This window comes from Diprion similis, chromosome 5 (genome assembly GCF_021155765.1).
Source record: "Diprion similis isolate iyDipSimi1 chromosome 5, iyDipSimi1.1, whole genome shotgun sequence".
NCBI classification, from domain to species: Eukaryota; Metazoa; Arthropoda; class Insecta; order Hymenoptera; family Diprionidae; genus Diprion; species Diprion similis.
The window spans coordinates 1,541,690-1,559,670 of NC_060109.1; the positions used below are offsets into that span (position 1 = coordinate 1,541,690).

The 17,981-nt window shown below is 33.2% G+C and overlaps 1 protein-coding gene across 2 annotated transcripts in view; it reads right to left on the bottom strand.

The window, feature by feature from the left end:
- Positions 1 to 207: 207 nt before the first annotated feature.
- LOC124406192 (unextended protein) overlaps positions 208 to 17,981 on the bottom strand; it is a 48,991-nt gene continuing 31,217 nt past the window's right edge. The window contains exons 2-14 of one of the 2 annotated variants that reach the window (XM_046881544.1): positions 13,516 to 13,807; positions 13,168 to 13,305; positions 12,524 to 12,679; positions 11,693 to 11,881; positions 11,324 to 11,497; positions 7,941 to 8,112; positions 7,239 to 7,430; positions 6,912 to 7,058; positions 6,681 to 6,812; positions 6,292 to 6,561; positions 5,943 to 6,181; positions 5,199 to 5,444; positions 208 to 3,469 (exon numbers count right to left, since the gene is read on the bottom strand). In XM_046881544.1, the coding sequence (XP_046737500.1) occupies positions 3,302 to 3,469; positions 5,199 to 5,444; positions 5,943 to 6,181; positions 6,292 to 6,561; positions 6,681 to 6,812; positions 6,912 to 7,058; positions 7,239 to 7,430; positions 7,941 to 8,112; positions 11,324 to 11,497; positions 11,693 to 11,881; positions 12,524 to 12,679; positions 13,168 to 13,305; positions 13,516 to 13,807 (2,515 nt within the window). In that variant the 3' untranslated portion in view covers positions 208 to 3,301. Of the gene's footprint in view, positions 3,470 to 5,198; positions 5,445 to 5,942; positions 6,182 to 6,291; positions 6,565 to 6,680; positions 6,813 to 6,911; positions 7,059 to 7,238; positions 7,431 to 7,940; positions 8,113 to 11,323; positions 11,498 to 11,692; positions 11,882 to 12,523; positions 12,680 to 13,167; positions 13,306 to 13,515; positions 13,808 to 17,981 lie in introns of both variants that reach the window. The other variant, XM_046881543.1, reaches the window with a different exon arrangement.

Here is a 17,981-nt window from a genome sequence, read left to right on the forward strand (position 1 = left end):
TGAACATTAAAATTTCACCTTCTCAACAACGTGAGTTAGAAGATATAGAAAGAAAACTTTTGCCAAATTTCAATTCTAAGTACTACATACGAAGTGTTGTACAAAAACTTCATGTTCGGCTGGTATAAGGCTACCGACTTAAAAAAATTGCACAAAAATCTATTTTTTTTTTTTTCTTTTCCACTTTCTTTTCATCCGTCATAATTTTTCTTTCTTACTTCTCCTGTCCAGCAGTATCACAAATCTTACTTGCATGCATATAACACGCATTCAAACTTTGCAACATTAAAAGTCAATAGCACAGCCTTAATTTTGGGTTATAACAGATAAATATTAAAAATATAAAAGATAAAATGATTCTTATAAGTACATAATAGTAATAAATTTTACTAGAAAAAAAATTGAGACCTGTTAAAAATTTACCTCGGCATTAAGTTTAAAGAGGTTCGTTTAATCTGTCGCTTTTCAACTTTTGATTTTCACAATTTTTAAGAATAAAATTTCAAGTTTAAACGTTTACTTGCCATCGAAAATATAATAGACTACTGCGATGGTATCAAGTATGTACAGTATTAACATTTCCCGCAATACTATCAACGTATGTTTATTCAGAAATCTGTGACTATCCTTTGCTTTTGCTATTGAAAAGAAAAAACTGAACAATTCAGAAAAATCATGAAAATGAAAATTGTATCATCTGGATCAATGCAATGCTTCAAAATTTTTTCCCAAACTGTCATGCACCTCGCACATCTTAGTTTATATATTTCAACGGATCATCTCATTCGGTAATAACAAGCTTGAAAAAAAAAACAATAATATTAATAATAAAACGAGCGGCAACGTGGACAAATGTTACTTGAGTAGGAATTATAAACTGTCGAGACAAAAGCATTTTTGTTTTTTGATGAAAAAGATTTTTCAATGTTGCTGGGCTATCGCAGATATTAGTACTTCGGAGCAGCGTATTCTATAGCTTCAGAAGGTTTTATTAGCAACAATTTTGTCCAACCGACTGAATTGGACAGAATCGTTTGTTGCCAATACAATAAGTCAAAAACTACTTTCCAGCTTAATTGTTTTGTCTGTTATAATTTTCTATTTATCAATAAATTAACAATTACAATGTAAAAACAACAACAATTCATAACATACTAAAATATGGCAGTAATTAGTTTTAATGGTGTTCTCAGTTATGATCCATTTTTTATGTGTGCCGATATTTCATTATCTCCTTTCCTTATCCTTGCCTTACTCTTTCACTTTCACGATCTCTGTTTTACACTTTCTTTACTTAAGTCTGTATACCATCACGTGTTTTACAAAACCAGAAAAACATGTCATTCTGGTTTAATCTCAGGATCTTAGATTTGAACTTTAAAATTATAAAAGTACATGAGTAAATCGACGTGAAACTATAAAAAGTCTACATTTTTCTTCGAGTTAATTGTATAATTATTATTCACCGGGTCACACATTCGGAGAAGTGAATAACTGAAGTGAGGAAATATTGACTATTGAATATTTATTCTACAATAGCAAAACGTTGATGGGCTGATACGATGTACGAAAAATCGTGAGTAAAAATTAAAATGATCGCATATAATCGTGTTTGTTAATTATACAATTCTAACGAGAGGATAATTAGTGAGAATGTATGACCCGATTGAAAGTTTGGTAAAAGCACCTTCGCCTTGTCTTAGCAACATAATTGTCGATGAAAAATGATTTCTTTTAACTTATTAGCAACGATTTTTGCACCAATTGTTATGAGTAGCTCTGATATTGTGAATTTCGTCATAAGAATATCGACGAAACATCAAGTCTGACTGAAAGGAATATCGTAAATTCGCAATATAACTTTCGCATTAGATGATTTCAACATTCTGAATAACTGATAAGTGTGATTACAGGATTTTACTAATCCTAATACATAATAGATTACGGGAAAGGTAGAAACTTATGAAAATGGAGTTGGGATAAATGCTGTCGCACTTGCAAGAGTGATGTGTTGTATATTAACGTTCATAAGAAACCATGTTCTGATGTTATACCGGAACATTTGTATAAAAAACAAATAAGTTGTACGACTCAAAAAACATCCTGTGTGCATGAAGAAACTGTCCAAACTGTCAAGATAACTTTCTTCTTACGAAATTTTTATCTCACTTCAAACATACTCTGTGATTTCTTACGCCCTAAATAATTACACAATGTTACCATTTATACAATATTCGCGCCCTACCAAGCCGTGGAATTATAAGGCTGCGTATTTGATATAACGTAATAAAGGATGATGGTTCGTTTTTCTGTTTTCTCTCTTTTCTTTTTTTTTTTGCTTTCTTCTTTTGTAAATGGAAAATACATTAATCTCATGTTTAAGTCATATTTCATCACATGCAGAGTAATTCAATAAAATACCATATACAATATAAAATTAAAATTCTAAGCTCATTCTTAAATTTGATGCTACTGTTCAAAATTCTTTGAATAATAAAATGTAATATTATCCCCGGTTACTTACAAGTTTAAATGAAATGTCTTTGCACTGCGTTCATGTCGACTCACTGGTATATTATAAACTACATTGACAATATAATGTTATAAACTGTACATCGTCAATTGTAGTTTTTTTTTTCTTCTAATAGGCTTGCGTAACAAAAAGTTTTCATTGAATTACTCCGTACTTTTTCATTTCAATTCCATTTATATTTATTATCATTAATAAATAGAATGGTATTGAAACAAGTAAAAATATGTGATATTTACAAATGCTATACGTATATAATATATATGTATCTATATAGATACTTGTAATGAATTCTTTAAATTATCGAATACAAAATACAGAAATACCAAACAAATATATAATAGCAGCAGTAAGACTACTAAACGATAAAGTTTCTTTCTCTCTATTTCTATTACTACTATTATTATTATTATTATTATTATTATTAAGTTGTTTTTTTTTTTACTGTATCATTTTTTCTTCTCTGAATCGAGTGACTAATAGTTAAGACACGATTTATAGGTACTATGGCCGTAAGTATGCGTTCCCCTAGGTAAAGTTTGCCTACATTATTGAAAATTAAAATGAGATCAGCGCGAACCTTCTCATCTGCTAAGTACATATAAGTTGTATTGTTTAGGCATATATAATAACAATCGATCAATTCGATAAACAAATTACCTAGTTTTTCGGGTTACGTCACGCTAATTGGTGTTCCACGTTGCCTTCTTTCTTCTTCGTTGCTTCGTCGATTGTGATTACGGCCGAACCATTTCGACCGTTTTCTAAGTGTTAAGAACGATCTTGTTTAGGTAACAAGTTAGTTCTTTCTTCCTGTTCATGTTCATGTTCTTGTGCTACTAATCCAGATATTATACGAGCTTCTAACTGTCGAGCCTGGATTTCTGCGTCAAGATCCGTACCAGATGTTGGTACCTGAGAACTGGATTGTTCCTGAATCTGTTGTAAACGTTTAAACACATTAATAGACCTGATTGCATAAAAAAATTTATATAGAAAACTTGAGTTGCTAATTTTATATGGACGTTCAATAACATGTTACGCACTCAAAAACAGTACTAATACTCGGACAAGTCATTGTCTTTCTTCGCAAAGACTTGCTTCTGTGCCGTGGTTAGATTTCATGTAAAACGATTCAAAATTGGGACACCAGTTTACCAATTCTGGGATTATTTTACATTTCAATGATTCAAAGTTGCGCACAGATCTTGAGAAACTTAGCATGTATTGAGAAAATTGAAGCTCATAGCAAAGCAATGCTGCGTTAAGAGGATGCTCTGGTTAGTCTTTACCGTTAGAGTAAAACGTCAGTGTTTTACACTGTTATTACGGAATCTCCGTTCATCTAATCGCACACAAAGTTTTGAGCACTGTGTCACGTGACCAAAAAGAATCGGTTCATTGTATAAAATATTGTTTATAACCGAATTTGTAGAGAATTTTATGCTTTTAACAACTTTTCTAATAACTCTAAGTGTCATTTAGAGTAAGGAAGACAAGATATTTACAGACGACCGGTTTTTGCTACCTTTGACATTGAATATCTTGACTCGCGTGAACGAGATTCTATGAGACTTTTAAACTAACTCATAAAATGTCAAAACAAATATTTATACAAGTTTATAGCTTATTGTTTTTCAGTCCGTCGTTGAATTCGACTGAACTGTTGAAAGTTTTCGCAAAATGATCATGCTATTGTCAGAGTGTGCACTAGTCAGCAAGATCTGAATAAATATCATACAGATTTTTGATCTATTAGGTAATATCGCTGTGAAACGGGCTTTCAAGTATTCTTCAAAATATTCAATTATTGATTCATATAATAACTTATCGGGTCTAGCTGACCAGAGTTCAAATCCGCCTGACATTATGGTATACGGAAAAAAAGAATATATTCTTGTACTAAATCGGTCACGTGAATCCATGCTTGAAATGACTTGAAAAGCTTGGAGGATACGATACTCAGTCTATACTGCCCACATAAAATTTCATTTATTTTTACTATTACCTTACGCATCACTAAAGCAAAAAGCTACAGGTAGCATCATTTTACGTGCAATTCCGAATACAAATGTCCAAAAACAACAACAATAATGGCAACAATAAAGCGAAGCAATGTATCCTGTAAATGGATCAACACTTATTTCATCAAAACCTTAAGTGGCGTTATCTTTGTATGAATCAAAACGGTTTTTAAATATTTTTGTTCGGTAACGGCGTCATCTGTAGCTTTTTTGCGTCAGTGATGAATAACGGTCTGAAATAACTGAAATCTTACTCCGACTCGATAAGAGCTGAGTATAACATCCTCTTAAGGGGGTGTCCTGGTCGATATCGGCATTGACTTATATGTATCCAAATATCAAAATCGACGTACCTCAACCGCAAAAAAAGGTTTAAAAGCCCTATTCTATACACAATTATGAACACAAACACTCTAACGAATCAAATGAAGATATATTGGAGTGTTTTTGTTCATAATTATGTATAGAATGGGGCTGTTAAGCCTTTTTTCACATCTGAGACACGTGGACTCTGATATTTGGGAATTTATATACGTCAACGTCGAATATCGACCACAGCACCCCTGTAAAATGTAAGTCTTTGCGCTCCAAAATTTTTTTGTTATAAATTAGGTGAAGCGAAAAGTGAAAATGCTGAAGCAGACCTTTCTTGGTGAACCCTTGATCTCGCCGTTGTAACTTTGACCCCCTTTAGGTGAGATAAACTTGGCATTCGTAACAGGACTGGCACTCACTGGTAATGGGGACGACGGTGCGGGTACATGCAGAGGTGTCTGATGATCGTCCTTTTCTTTTTCTTTATCTTTATCTCTTTCTTTTTCCTTATTCGATCTCGACAATACGGGTGATTCCGGGGCACTTCGGTCATCCTCGTCCAGTGAATGAAGTAGCTTTAACAAAATGTGAATATTTTATAAACTCACATTGTATAGTATAAAAAAAACTATTGGACTGACCCATGACCAGAAACCATTCAAAGGTTCCACGTTCTTGCCTTGAAATTTGGCAAGGGCATGTACCCAAGAAATTATCAGTAAATATTGTCTCAAAAAATGTGTAAATAATAAAACGGAAACCAAGAAATAATCGGTGCATTTCCATTTCAACATCTGCAGTTTGCAAATAAGAGAGCTACGAGTATTTAAAGGGACACCATCAGGTTGAAAATCGGCAAAAAATGATCAAGCAATCTGCGGGCTTAATTGTTATTTCGTATAATCGGGCAAAATGGTGTAATTTAAGAAATCTTAGTAAGAATCGGCAAAAATGTTGTTTTTTTTTTTTTGGATCTAAATGATCATGATAATATACGCTTTATTAGTCAATTGTCTGTAATTTTTATTAAATGCAATCATGAATGAGCCAACAAGAAAAAACATTGACGATACCTTTTCTACTTCATCGTCAAATTGATCCTGGCTAGGTTGAGGATCCTTTTGACTACGTTCCAACAGCGAAGCTCGTTTGGCTGCCAGATATAGAGACCGTTTTATTCTCACGTAGAACACTTCGGTAACTGCACGCACAGTGTAATCTGGTACGAATGTGTGGCGAAGCATAGAGTCCAGATTCACCGACTGTATACTTCCCAATGTTTGGGGACTTGCATTTATTGGTGACTCGGCTGCTGTAAACCAAATACAGTCTTGCGGATAAACGTTTGTTGAATTGACAAATAAATTTTCAAATAAATAAGCAGGTAAAGCTGCTGCCAGAATTAATTAGCTCGTTACTTACCGACGCCGATATTGGCAGTCAAAGCCTGCGTCCCAAAGTAAGTGAACGGACCGCTTTCGAACATCATATTTTCCCGACCGACTGTAACTTCTACACGACCTTCCAGTATTAGAACGAAATAATCTACCGGTTTACCCTGTTGATAGATTACCGTGGCTGGATCGTTTCTTGCCTTTTCACGATTCTTTATTTTTATGTGATAAATGATGTCTTGTTTCAACAGGCGACGTAGAATTGTTTCTGATATGGTATCGGGTTTGAAGGGATCAACAGCTGAAATGAACGTTATTAAAAAAAGATTTTTTTCAAATATTTGGTGGCACATGACGAGTACTATACATGTTCTAAGATAATTTAAAAACCGAGAAGTTATTGAGGCTGAAACTTACTGGTGGAGAGATATTGGAACATGGCAAGGGTCAACTGGGGTGAAATGTGTATACGTTGGTTTTCTTTCTTCTCGGCAAAGACGGTGAAGTCTTTAGGATGAGCCTGTCTCCTTCGTTTACTTCGATTGTCGGCTGTTAGCAGAAAGATTTAACATGAATTAGAATTAACAAAACTTGACAGGGAATTCAAATGAAAGAATTATCATGCTGGTATCGGTATAATAAACTCACTAAAGACATCAGTTTCATCCATAATTTCTGCTTGAATTAATTCTTCGATAACATCTTCCAGAGTCACTAAACCGACTACTTCGTAGAACGGATCGCCTTCACCTTCGTTATTCACTCTGTGAACGAAGGCCATGTGGCCTTTGTGACCTGCGAATAAAATCAAACCGTTATAGATATATGTATATACGTATACAATTTGTACAACGTACATCTCTGTGAATGTAACAATTCGTTTATATATAAACTTATTAGCAAAAATAGAAGTAAATTGGATGGAAAATCGTTCAGGAATGATGCGTATCCTTATTGGCGGTACATGAACTTTACCTTCTTTAAAGTGTTTGAACATAACGTCCAGCGTAACATCTTCAAACACAAAGTTACACGAGTTTTGATAGAACTGGCACAGAGTTTTCAGCGGTGTGTTATCATCTGGATCAATGAACGCGAGGTCCTTGGTGTACAGCATGGTGACAATGTTATTTCGTGAGCCCTCGAATACAGGTATACGTGAAAATCCTGTTGGACAAAAACAGGTATTGTTGGATATTTGCGACTGGTCAAAGGTCTTGACCATTTGCGACTACTGAGAAACACAAAAAATTTATGATTTTGATTCGATAGAGAGATTTTTCAGCCATAAGAAATTTAGAAAAAGTAGAAGTCTTGATAAAATGATAAAATATGATATTCTAATTGGTTATAAGTATTAAAATTCATCTATATTCAAAGCCACAAGTATCGCAATTACATCTCGACTGAGATTTTCATTTTTGTTCCAAGGGATAAGATTGTTACAATATCACGTAATACCAGACAGATAAAGATTTACTGAGTTATGAATTAATCTTATCTCACAACCAGTCGAGTAGATAGTAGAGTAGCTCGGATACAAAGAAAAATTTTAATAGGATTTAACTTTTGAGTTATTTAAGACATTAAAAATTAGATTTAATAATTCATTCGTGAGATTATACAAACTTTTGTGACGGTTAAAATGTATTTGTAATGTTGATCTGAAAAGCTTACCGGACTTCATGATTTCAGAAACAGTTTCAAAGTCTAGGATAGCATCATAAGATAGCATATAAACGTCTTCAATACGAGTCATCACATCGGAAACAGTCTTCTTTCGCAGTTCCAGTGCGCCAGAAATGATATTTACTTCTTCCTTTTCTAAGTCGTTATAATCTCTTGTAATCTGTAACAAAATAAAATTCCCAGACAGAATAATGAGTAAGTGGATTGGGGATTGACGGAGATAAGATATTTCATATTCTGAGTATAAGGTTCGTATTATAATTGAAATATTAAATCGAAGTGATATTTTATTGTAGACAAAAATCAATTGAGGTACTAAAAATATGCCGAGCTGTTGCGTGTATAATTTTTTTATGAAAATCTCATTCTATGTTTGATGAAAAACACAATGAATCACATATTTTCGATTAGTTGCTTACAGTTTTGGTAAAAAAATAAAAGTTTACATTTTTTAGATGTACTCCATTCTTTAAAGATGCCGTCAACTTTGCTCACAATCTTGTTAAATGACGTTAATAAAAAATGATAAAATCCATACAAAGATCAGGTGATTATCAAAATTAAAGCCTTCAATTTCTCTGTTATCGGATCATTGAAATGCGGAAAGATAATGATATTGACACGTCAGTGAGCCTTGTACAACCAGCCTTGGCGCGCAATTTTATCAGTATTCAATAAAAGAATTTTATGCTAGATATGTGGATCGGGACGAAGATCAAATCCTTTCTAGGAACGGTGAATATTTGAAAAATAAATCTTCTGGTCTTTCTGACGGAAACTCAAATTCGGTGCAGTTTTACGAACGATGTGTCCAGAAAAACAAAAAATTGCTGAACAAATGTTTAAAGGATGTAATCGAAGGTAATCGACTTGGACGTTTTTAACCAGACTATACATTTGATATCTTGTAAATTATTTTCAGACATCGCAGATGGAATTTGGAGCAAATTTTCAACTGTAATTCATTTCAATCAATAACTATTTATCAAACATTAGACAGACATTCGAGAATCAGGTTTTACGTTATAGTATACAGAGTTAGATAGAAACTGTGGCCGACTTTCTCAATCCTCAATTCTAATTCGTTATCACATCAGATCGACGAATCAATGGAAAATTATCAAGATCAGATCAGAATTTACAAGGATCTGATTACAAACGCTGATGAAGCGATTATGGAAAGTCGATAGCTTCAGGGTCGGTAGATCTTTGCAGCTTTCAATCAAACTTTCAAAATGTGGAACACTGATTTCAGCGATTAGAAGTATTTGCGTTTGCTGCACCGTCAATTGACGACATTCTGAAAACCTTATATTTCTTCTCGTGACATGATAATAATTCGGCGTTGCGACATTCTAGATGAGCACTAATTACTTTTCATCACGATTTATATCGCGTGTGACAGACAGAAGGTTGGGCGGATTAATCGATTGATGGGTTTATTGATTAAAAGATGTGACGTCAAAGAGACTACTTCTACAATACTCACTGATATCGATAAATACTATATAGCCTTCTCAGATTTGTAATTGATAAATTAATAAGTCACATAATTCTCTGCATTAAATATACGTACCAATTTATAAATATGTATAATCTAAGCCTCGACTATCACAGAGATGTAAAAATTTTATCATGAGTTTAATACAATCCATGCTAACTTTAAATTTCATCGACAAGTTCAGCATTCTAAGTGCTAGAAATAGAATTTCTTTATAAGAAAAATATATATTTTTCATAGTAACATGGCGGTGCGAGTACAGATAAAACTTTGGGCGCGTATTTCTATATAATTTTATTTACGTAAAGAAGATAATGTGCATATCAATTGGCGATATTTTGTAGTTGTTTCAGATTTTGAGGGTTCTTTACAACTTCCAGATGCTTATTAATTATTTGAACTTGAAATTTCAATCAAATTGCACGCACAATCGCAACTTTCGATTCATTAAAAAAATTTGTCGTAAAATAATTCATAGCTGGCAGATTATTTGTCAGCTATTACGAGTGTAAAATTTGAATAATCGAAAGGAAAACAATCGTTTAAAGATCAGTAAAAAATTCCCTAGAGATTTATAAGTCTTGAAATTTGTCGAAAAAATTAGTTGAAACATTTCAAAATCTATTTTGACTAAGCATGTTTTCTAAAGTGAGTTCGATGTAAGACACTAACTGCTGTTATCTTGTTAAAAAAACTGAATAAATCTCAGCTTAAATAGAAAAGTATACTTTTGAATATTCTTTGGATCATTTGCAAGATGATTTTGGGATACATTTGAGTGTTGAGATGCAAGTTATAAAATGATGAAACAAGAATTGTGAAGATAATTAAAATAAGACCCTTATCCGAAGGTATTAAGCCTGAATAAATAATCTAAATCGCAGAGCTCTTTGCTTTTAGTAAGCTTTCCCTGACAACTTGTGTGACCTGGTTCTAGGAGACGAAGAGTGCCATATATCCTCGATTCTAAATTTAAAGATTGCTTATTTGAGGTACCATCACACAAAATTTAGTTACCGAGATGATGTATAATTAGCATTTACTTACTTTTAATCATGAGAGTAAAACGAAATAAATACGTTCAAAACAGCGTGCGAAAGCAAATTAAAAAAAACTTTATTCAATTATGTGAAATGACGACCTTGAATTTATGATTCAATAATTATAAGTCTCAAGCTTCAAGTAGGGAGTATAGGCATAATTTTAGAGTCAACGAAACTGGAGCGTGAGTAGCATAATTAATCAAGTCTGCCGGAAATCAATTGACTTTGGAGTTTTGTATCGAAGAATGAAATAAACATCATCAATACAATCTACTGACAAATAACAGCGGAACATGTATCGAGGATTGTGTTACAAAAGACTTATCTAAGAAATATATTACAGAAACCTTACACTACGATGCAATATGTATATAAGAATATTTCATTCTTGAAACGAAGCAATGTTGAACTATTTCAAATTGTAAATAAGAAAAAAAAGAAGAAATACTGCGATATTCAAAACCCTTGCGTAACTGAAGATTTTGCATCTTCTATTGCTTTGATACAATTGCGAAATGTACTTCGAATGACAAATTTAAACTCCGACTCAACTCGAATATCATTGGTGTATGTACACGAATTTTTCAAGTGTATTTATCGAGCTAAATTCCAGACAAACGACTGTCTATCCTCTAATAAAGATCAAATGTGCGGTGGTCATTTGAGCTAATAACACGAGTGATGAGTGTGTCGAAGATATAATCCAAAAATAGAACCTGACTATCAGATGCGAAATTTGCCTGACTTATAAGCTCATAAAGTTGTAAAAATGTTTTTTTTATCTTGTTTCTTCGAGGTCTGACTATTGAAAAGTTGTTGATTCTTACCCTGACAAGCTCCTTCAGGCGTTCCCGGTTATAGACATTTCCAATTTCTTCACCGAGCAGGCAATCCAAGAATTTACTGATCGGATAGCTCAGCGGAAAGGTCAGGAACATGGTGAACTTGGTGATGTAGATAGTTTTCGCACCCACGCAGAGACCGTGTCTGCTACAGACAGCCTAAGTATAATAAAAATAAGAAAAGTTAATCGATCGCGTTACAAAATATGTTCGATATACGTTGTGTTTTGCGATACTTGGAAAAGAAGTTAGATTTAAAAAAAAAAAAAAAAAAAAACCAAGTAATACTAGGTAAGAGGAAATAAAGCGGCTATTTTTTCATTGCCTGTTTTGAAATAAACATTTGCCACTTACCTGTGGAGAAATTTCACCACATATGACGATTGCGACAGTAGAGAAAATCACAGCTATGAGACCAGACGTTAAATCGTCCAGTAAAATAGTGAATATTGAATTGACGAATACGTTAGCAAGAAGAATGGAACACAGTAAATAATTTCCGTGTTCTCTGACCGGTTGAATAGCTCTGGCGTATTTTTGTTCCTGTGAAAAAGTAAAACTTTTGTTACGCAATAAAACTTGCATTAGAAAAAAAATATAGACGATTGATAACCGATTGTGAAAATCTTAAAGAGGGCAAAGGAACGTGAAAACATTCTATTCGATATAAGATCCAACATGAAGAGTAATTGTAAAGTTACACATAATTTTTATGACGCAAAGTAAAACATGGGAAAAATGTCCTTGATACAGATTTAGAAAAACTTCCTTAAAAGTTTCGACGTAGTTCACGCGCAGCTATTTTATAACAGAGCAATCGGCTCCGGCTCATTAATTGATACATCAATTTTGTTTCACGAGCAAAGTTCAAGTGCTACCATGGCTCAAGGTCTGCCAAATATGAAAATCGTTGTGTATGCTTCGTTGGTCTGTATCACGCATACGCACAAGGTACGTATTCCAAATACTTCCATTACATAATACGATACGGTAGATCGACTGAATAAGAAATATAGATGCTTACTTTCACTAACTTCAAGCAAGTGTTTGTTCTATACTGTTCGTTTTTTATTCAAATCTATTCCAATACCCTCTGAAGTGTCATTAGTTACGCTTGGGACATTAGTATTGCTCGGTCACCTGTGATTATCGTTATTATTAGAGTAGAAACGTAATCTGTCTTACCGTTTCTGTACCGGTGTTGCACAAAATTTTTAATTCCGTTCTGTCCATCGACATAAGACCCAAGTTCAATCCAGAAAAGAGGGCCGAAGCAGACAAGCAAAATACAATTATACAAATACTGAGCCAGAGTGGTAACATTTTTTCGTAACTGTCGACCTGCAAGACAATTGAAACTAATTAGCGATGACGGGGAGTAAATTTATTTCAATTAATATACGGTAGAAAACAACAAGAATCGTTATTACTTGTAAGAAATGTGAAAAAAATCTTTCGAGATAATAATATGCCAGTTCGAAAGACTGTAAAATTGTATTTCCAAGTTCAATTCTTTTGTAGCATGATTAAAAACAATTTTTGTACGCGAATACATCCATTAGCGGATAATCGAAGTGGTAAGCGAGCAAGTTTTAATAGAAATTCATTAAACAGTGACTCATAAGATAAATTGAAAATTCGCCACAATGAATAACAATTGCGACAAAATTCATTTGGCGGTCTTCTCGACGTGCTATTCTTGACGCATGATTGCCTTATCCTTTGTGTTGTTGTAATAATTTTTTCAATATGATGAAAAATATTACGGAGATACAGCTGAATTTTTTTGACTAAGAGAAGGAGAATTTCCAAGGAGTAGAGAAACTTACCATGTTCCAAGAATCACGACCCTGATGTTTGAAAATTCCTGTATCATTTTTGTCCTTGACACAAATGTAAAAATGCATCGTTGGATTTGGGGGAAAATTAACTTTTATCAATCCAGTGATATTTCCCAGAGCGTATACCTGTAAAATATGTGAATAGAAAAAATCAAGCACCAGATGCGATGCTTCGCTTTTAAGATTAGCATGATAGTTTGGAAGATTTAGATTTAAATTTAAAAGAAGTAAATTTTATCAAACTAATTCTGTCCAAATAATCAACGACCAGCATTGAAGTGCTAATTCTATACAATTTTGCATGAACAATAATTTTCTAAACTTTAAGGTGCTCACCTTATATTCTGGTGTTTTTAGCTCATTGCAATTTTCGCCTCGATTAGCAGCGACATCGGTGAACCTAATCACTGTATCGTTTGTCAGTCCATCACCAAACAATCGAATAACAGCATCTGTATTGGCGTACAGAGTCGGCACATCGTCGTCTGAGAAAAATGGCTCCTTGTCGGCTGATTCAATCCTGAGCCCCTCGATTCTCACCTCTGGTTTAGGTGAATCTGTTTTGACTGCACCTGAAGGTGTGCCATCTGATTTCTGCTCATTCTGTCGCTTCGTTCGAGAGAGTGAGCTGCAACAATCATTACAATACTATTAATTAATTTGGATAGAATTTATTTTCTCCACAATTTTTACAATTCATTAAATTCAAGAAGCATTTCTTTTCTTATCATAAATTTCTTTTGTGGCTTTTTACTGGTTCGATGTTTCATTGTTACGAGTTGATTGGACAGAAATTTTTCGACTTGATTCCAAAACTTGAATAAAAGTCTATCCTATAAAAATTAATATTATAAATGATAAGGTTTGAAAAATTAAAAATTTACGATCCGGAGGAGGAAAAAAAGTCGAAAAATTCAATCCATTGAAAAATATAGTTGGAAATAAAGATTGAAATTTATTAGTAAATAAATGATGCAAAATTTTTTTCAGGACGATAGTAAATATTAATTATCAATTAAATTGAAGTATTAAAAATTTGAAATTTAATCGATTGTGTTCGACGCAATGAAACAGCTAATATTCAATATTTGTCTATCTCTTCTAATTACAGATCTACACATTCGATCGTTAAAAAATAAATCCAAAAAACGAGGTTTTCCTTTCTATCGATGATTCAATTCGTCAGTAAATCATTAATCTGCAAGAGTAAATCGGTCTATTACATCGAGATGACTGATTGTAAGTTGGTTCATCAGATATTGGAAAATACCCTTATGACGTCAGAGCCTGGTTGTCGGCGCCATTTTATCACGACATAACCTAAGTCTCTAATTTTAATAAAGGAAAATCGTAATTCTTCGGCTTTCAAATTACTCGTGTCGCATAAATAAATGAATCGTAATCAATATTTATACCTGTTCTATTATGCATACGAGAAAAAACACGGTCAACGGTCAGCTGTTGGTCTGGTTACATTAGTTTGATTTTTTTCCATCAGATGTCGCATGGCAAAGTGACAATCCAAATAGAACATTATTCAAAATTTGGTAACTTTCCGGAAAATTTCAGAAACTTCATTCTTTCACCTTCTGCTGCATTACACATCTGCGTAGTTTTATAATTCTACTTGTATCGATATAAACATTATTTGCCAACTTCATACAGATATATCTACTCGCAGAACGTACGGAGTTATTAAAAGATTATCTATAATTATCACATTACATTGACACGTGAGAAATCACAACCAAGATAATGACTTTTATTTATGGCATATTTATCGAACGGTTGGAAATAGCGTTATTTCGATTCAACGATTACCTGCGCATGCAAATGTTTTAAATATATTTCAAACGATTTTTTGCAAATCACTTAAAACTTTGAATATTTTTTCGTATACATATGTATAGATATATACGTGTATAAAACGCACACATACAGAATCGTTGATTTACGATATGTATATTCGTTCAACGAGGGTGTAAAATTCTCTCATTTCATCAAGTGAAGTATATTATACGGCTGTTTTACGATTACAAATACTTATAAAAAGTTTCCTTAAATTTCATGTAATTTCTAACTATCAGAATACATGTATAACGTATAATTTAAGACTTCTTATTGTTAACTGTGTTGTAACACCTGGTGATTATTTTCTTACAACACAAGACTGAGCAAAGAATCGATTGTATAACAAATTAGTGTTAAAACTTTGAATTTCGCGTTAAATCGTAATTTCCTTCGATCGAAATAAATATGTCGAGTGACTTTATTTACGGAGTTTCACTGTCTTCTTCATTTCCGATAAATCAATGATTAATTATTAAAAATAAAAATTGTTTTAAGAAGATAATTACACAGACTCCAAATATAAGCGAACAGTGTTTAAAATGAGTTAAAAATTGCAGTTTAAAAATTTGTCAAAATTGACTGATATTTGATGAGAAGAAAATTCTTTCCCGCAGTTTGAATGCTAGTTGAGGCCAAGGTTTCGATCTGACTATAGTTGTCTTCTTCTTTCTTTCCTTTTTCACTTCGTTTATCACAGCGTGGTATTGACACCTGAACGTCTGCCAAGTTTTCGAGTTTAAAGTTTTAGACATCCAGGTCTTACCGTTCCTAATATATCAGAGCACCACGCTGCTGTTGCGAATATTTTGTACAATTTCAAGTGGCATAGATTCGACGATTTTCCGTTTTTACACGCAGAAGTTACGAATATAGTCGTCAGATGGCACGGGTCAAAGAATTTTTCATTCTTCCTTATTTTATTCAGGCTCAAAAATCGCCGAAGCCTTTAATATGACTGATAAATAAATCTTAAAGATTGAATTTCCGGTGTAAAAAAAGAGTTTGGAATATCTCCGATAACGCGAGATAAGTTTTCCTATTTTGCAAACTTCGGCTATTTTTGAAGAAAATGTAAATATTATTACGTAATCTGTTTAGAGAGTTGTAAGGCATCTTGCGTATCAACCTCAAAAGGAACCGTCTGACGGTAAAATAATTTGTGGTAGCTATATTTTTTAGTAAAGATTTTTTAACCACATATTATAATAATACTAAAACGTAATCAAGTCAAAATCGCGAATAGTCACCAATAGATCGAAGTTAAATAAATCCGAATCTATTTAACTTTTTTTTTTTTTTTTTTTTTTTTTACTAAAAAGCGTGCTGTGAGTATACATAGCGTGCCTAGAACTCCTGAGACACGCCCTTTTCTTCGAGGTTAAGGCCTCTAAGTGAGATGTGTACCAACTGTCTAAAAAAAATCCCTATATTACTAGGGAATTATTTTTTTTTTTCTGACGAACGCTACCCTGCTCGACAATGGCATCGTGTATTTGAAGTCTCGTTCATTTTTTCCCCACGCAGATTAAACGTCACAAAAATTAATCACCAACGATCTAGGGTATTTCGGCGCCATTGGTACACATCTTACTAAAGTCCGGTCCAAAGCGAGGGAGAAACTTTTTTTGGAGAAAGAAACTGCAATCTTAGACACACTATGTATACGCACAATACGTTGAAAAGGGAAAGATGACAAGTATCAACAAATTCGATCTGCCCAAACGAAGGATGTGGCAGTGTAAAGTGAAACGGCTCGCTGCTAATAACGCGTCTTCATAGCAATTACGACGAAGCCAACGACCTAAATATCGAGAGACGGACAAAATGCATGAAGTGAGAAATTATAATTGTTGCGACAGATGAAGAAGATGATGCGCCATAGTGAATGAACTCGTCTAGCAGATAAACAAACATATATATGTATATCAATTACATCCCTAGTCGCGGAGAGAAAAATTAGTATTTTAAGAAAATCGATTTCATCTGTGAAAACGAACAATTTATTACTACACAAGAGTATAAATAATCGATTTTTATGAATTGATAGAAAAACAAATATTTCGCAATGCGAAAATCGATGGTAGGAGAATAGTGAAAAGAAAAAAGCATAAAACGAAACTAGCAATCTCATCTTGTGAAAGAAAGTGTTTTCCAGGTGAAATATAAGAAAAAAAATGAAAAATAAAGAAACATATATATATATATTCACCGACAACAAATGCGAACGGAACTTTTAGTCGCTGCCAAATAAAGTACGTATTTATAGAATGAAAGCACGTTTCAAGTGCTTTAGAATGAGAGCAAAACTCAAGTTTTAAATCTATATATCTCCACGAATATTGCTGAAGCGGTTGGTTCGATATTCGGGATAATTTTTGCAAATCAATTCGCACATGCATTGAGAAAGAATTTATTTGTAACACGTTATACAAAAAAAATTCAAGTCGATGTCGGATTAATTATGAAAATTTTCAACTCAAAACTGTACATAATATTTTTCGGTTGTAGTTAAAAAATGAAAATAGTTAAGAACCGAATTTATAATTTTGAAAAACTAAAATTTTCTCTCGGTGCAGACAGAGGAGGCTGACAATCATTTTTTTCTGTGCCACAAAATACGTCAAAGTATATATGAAGAATCAATGAAAATCAATTATCAAACAACAGGCTAAATAAAGGACAATGACGTCACGTGGTGCGGACGCTAATTACTATTATATATACGACTCAAAAGAAGTCGACCGTGAATCACTGCTCGTCGCCAATTCGATAACCTTGAGCCTTCAAATTCTATGAAATTTACAAAAATGACAAAAATTTAATACACCTATTGTAAACCTGTAATAATAAAATAATGTGGAGCTTGAAAGCCTTTGCGAATATATTGCATTTTACGTTTTTCAATTCAAACATCCAATTATTTGCTGTTACATACTCAAAGTAAGATGCTT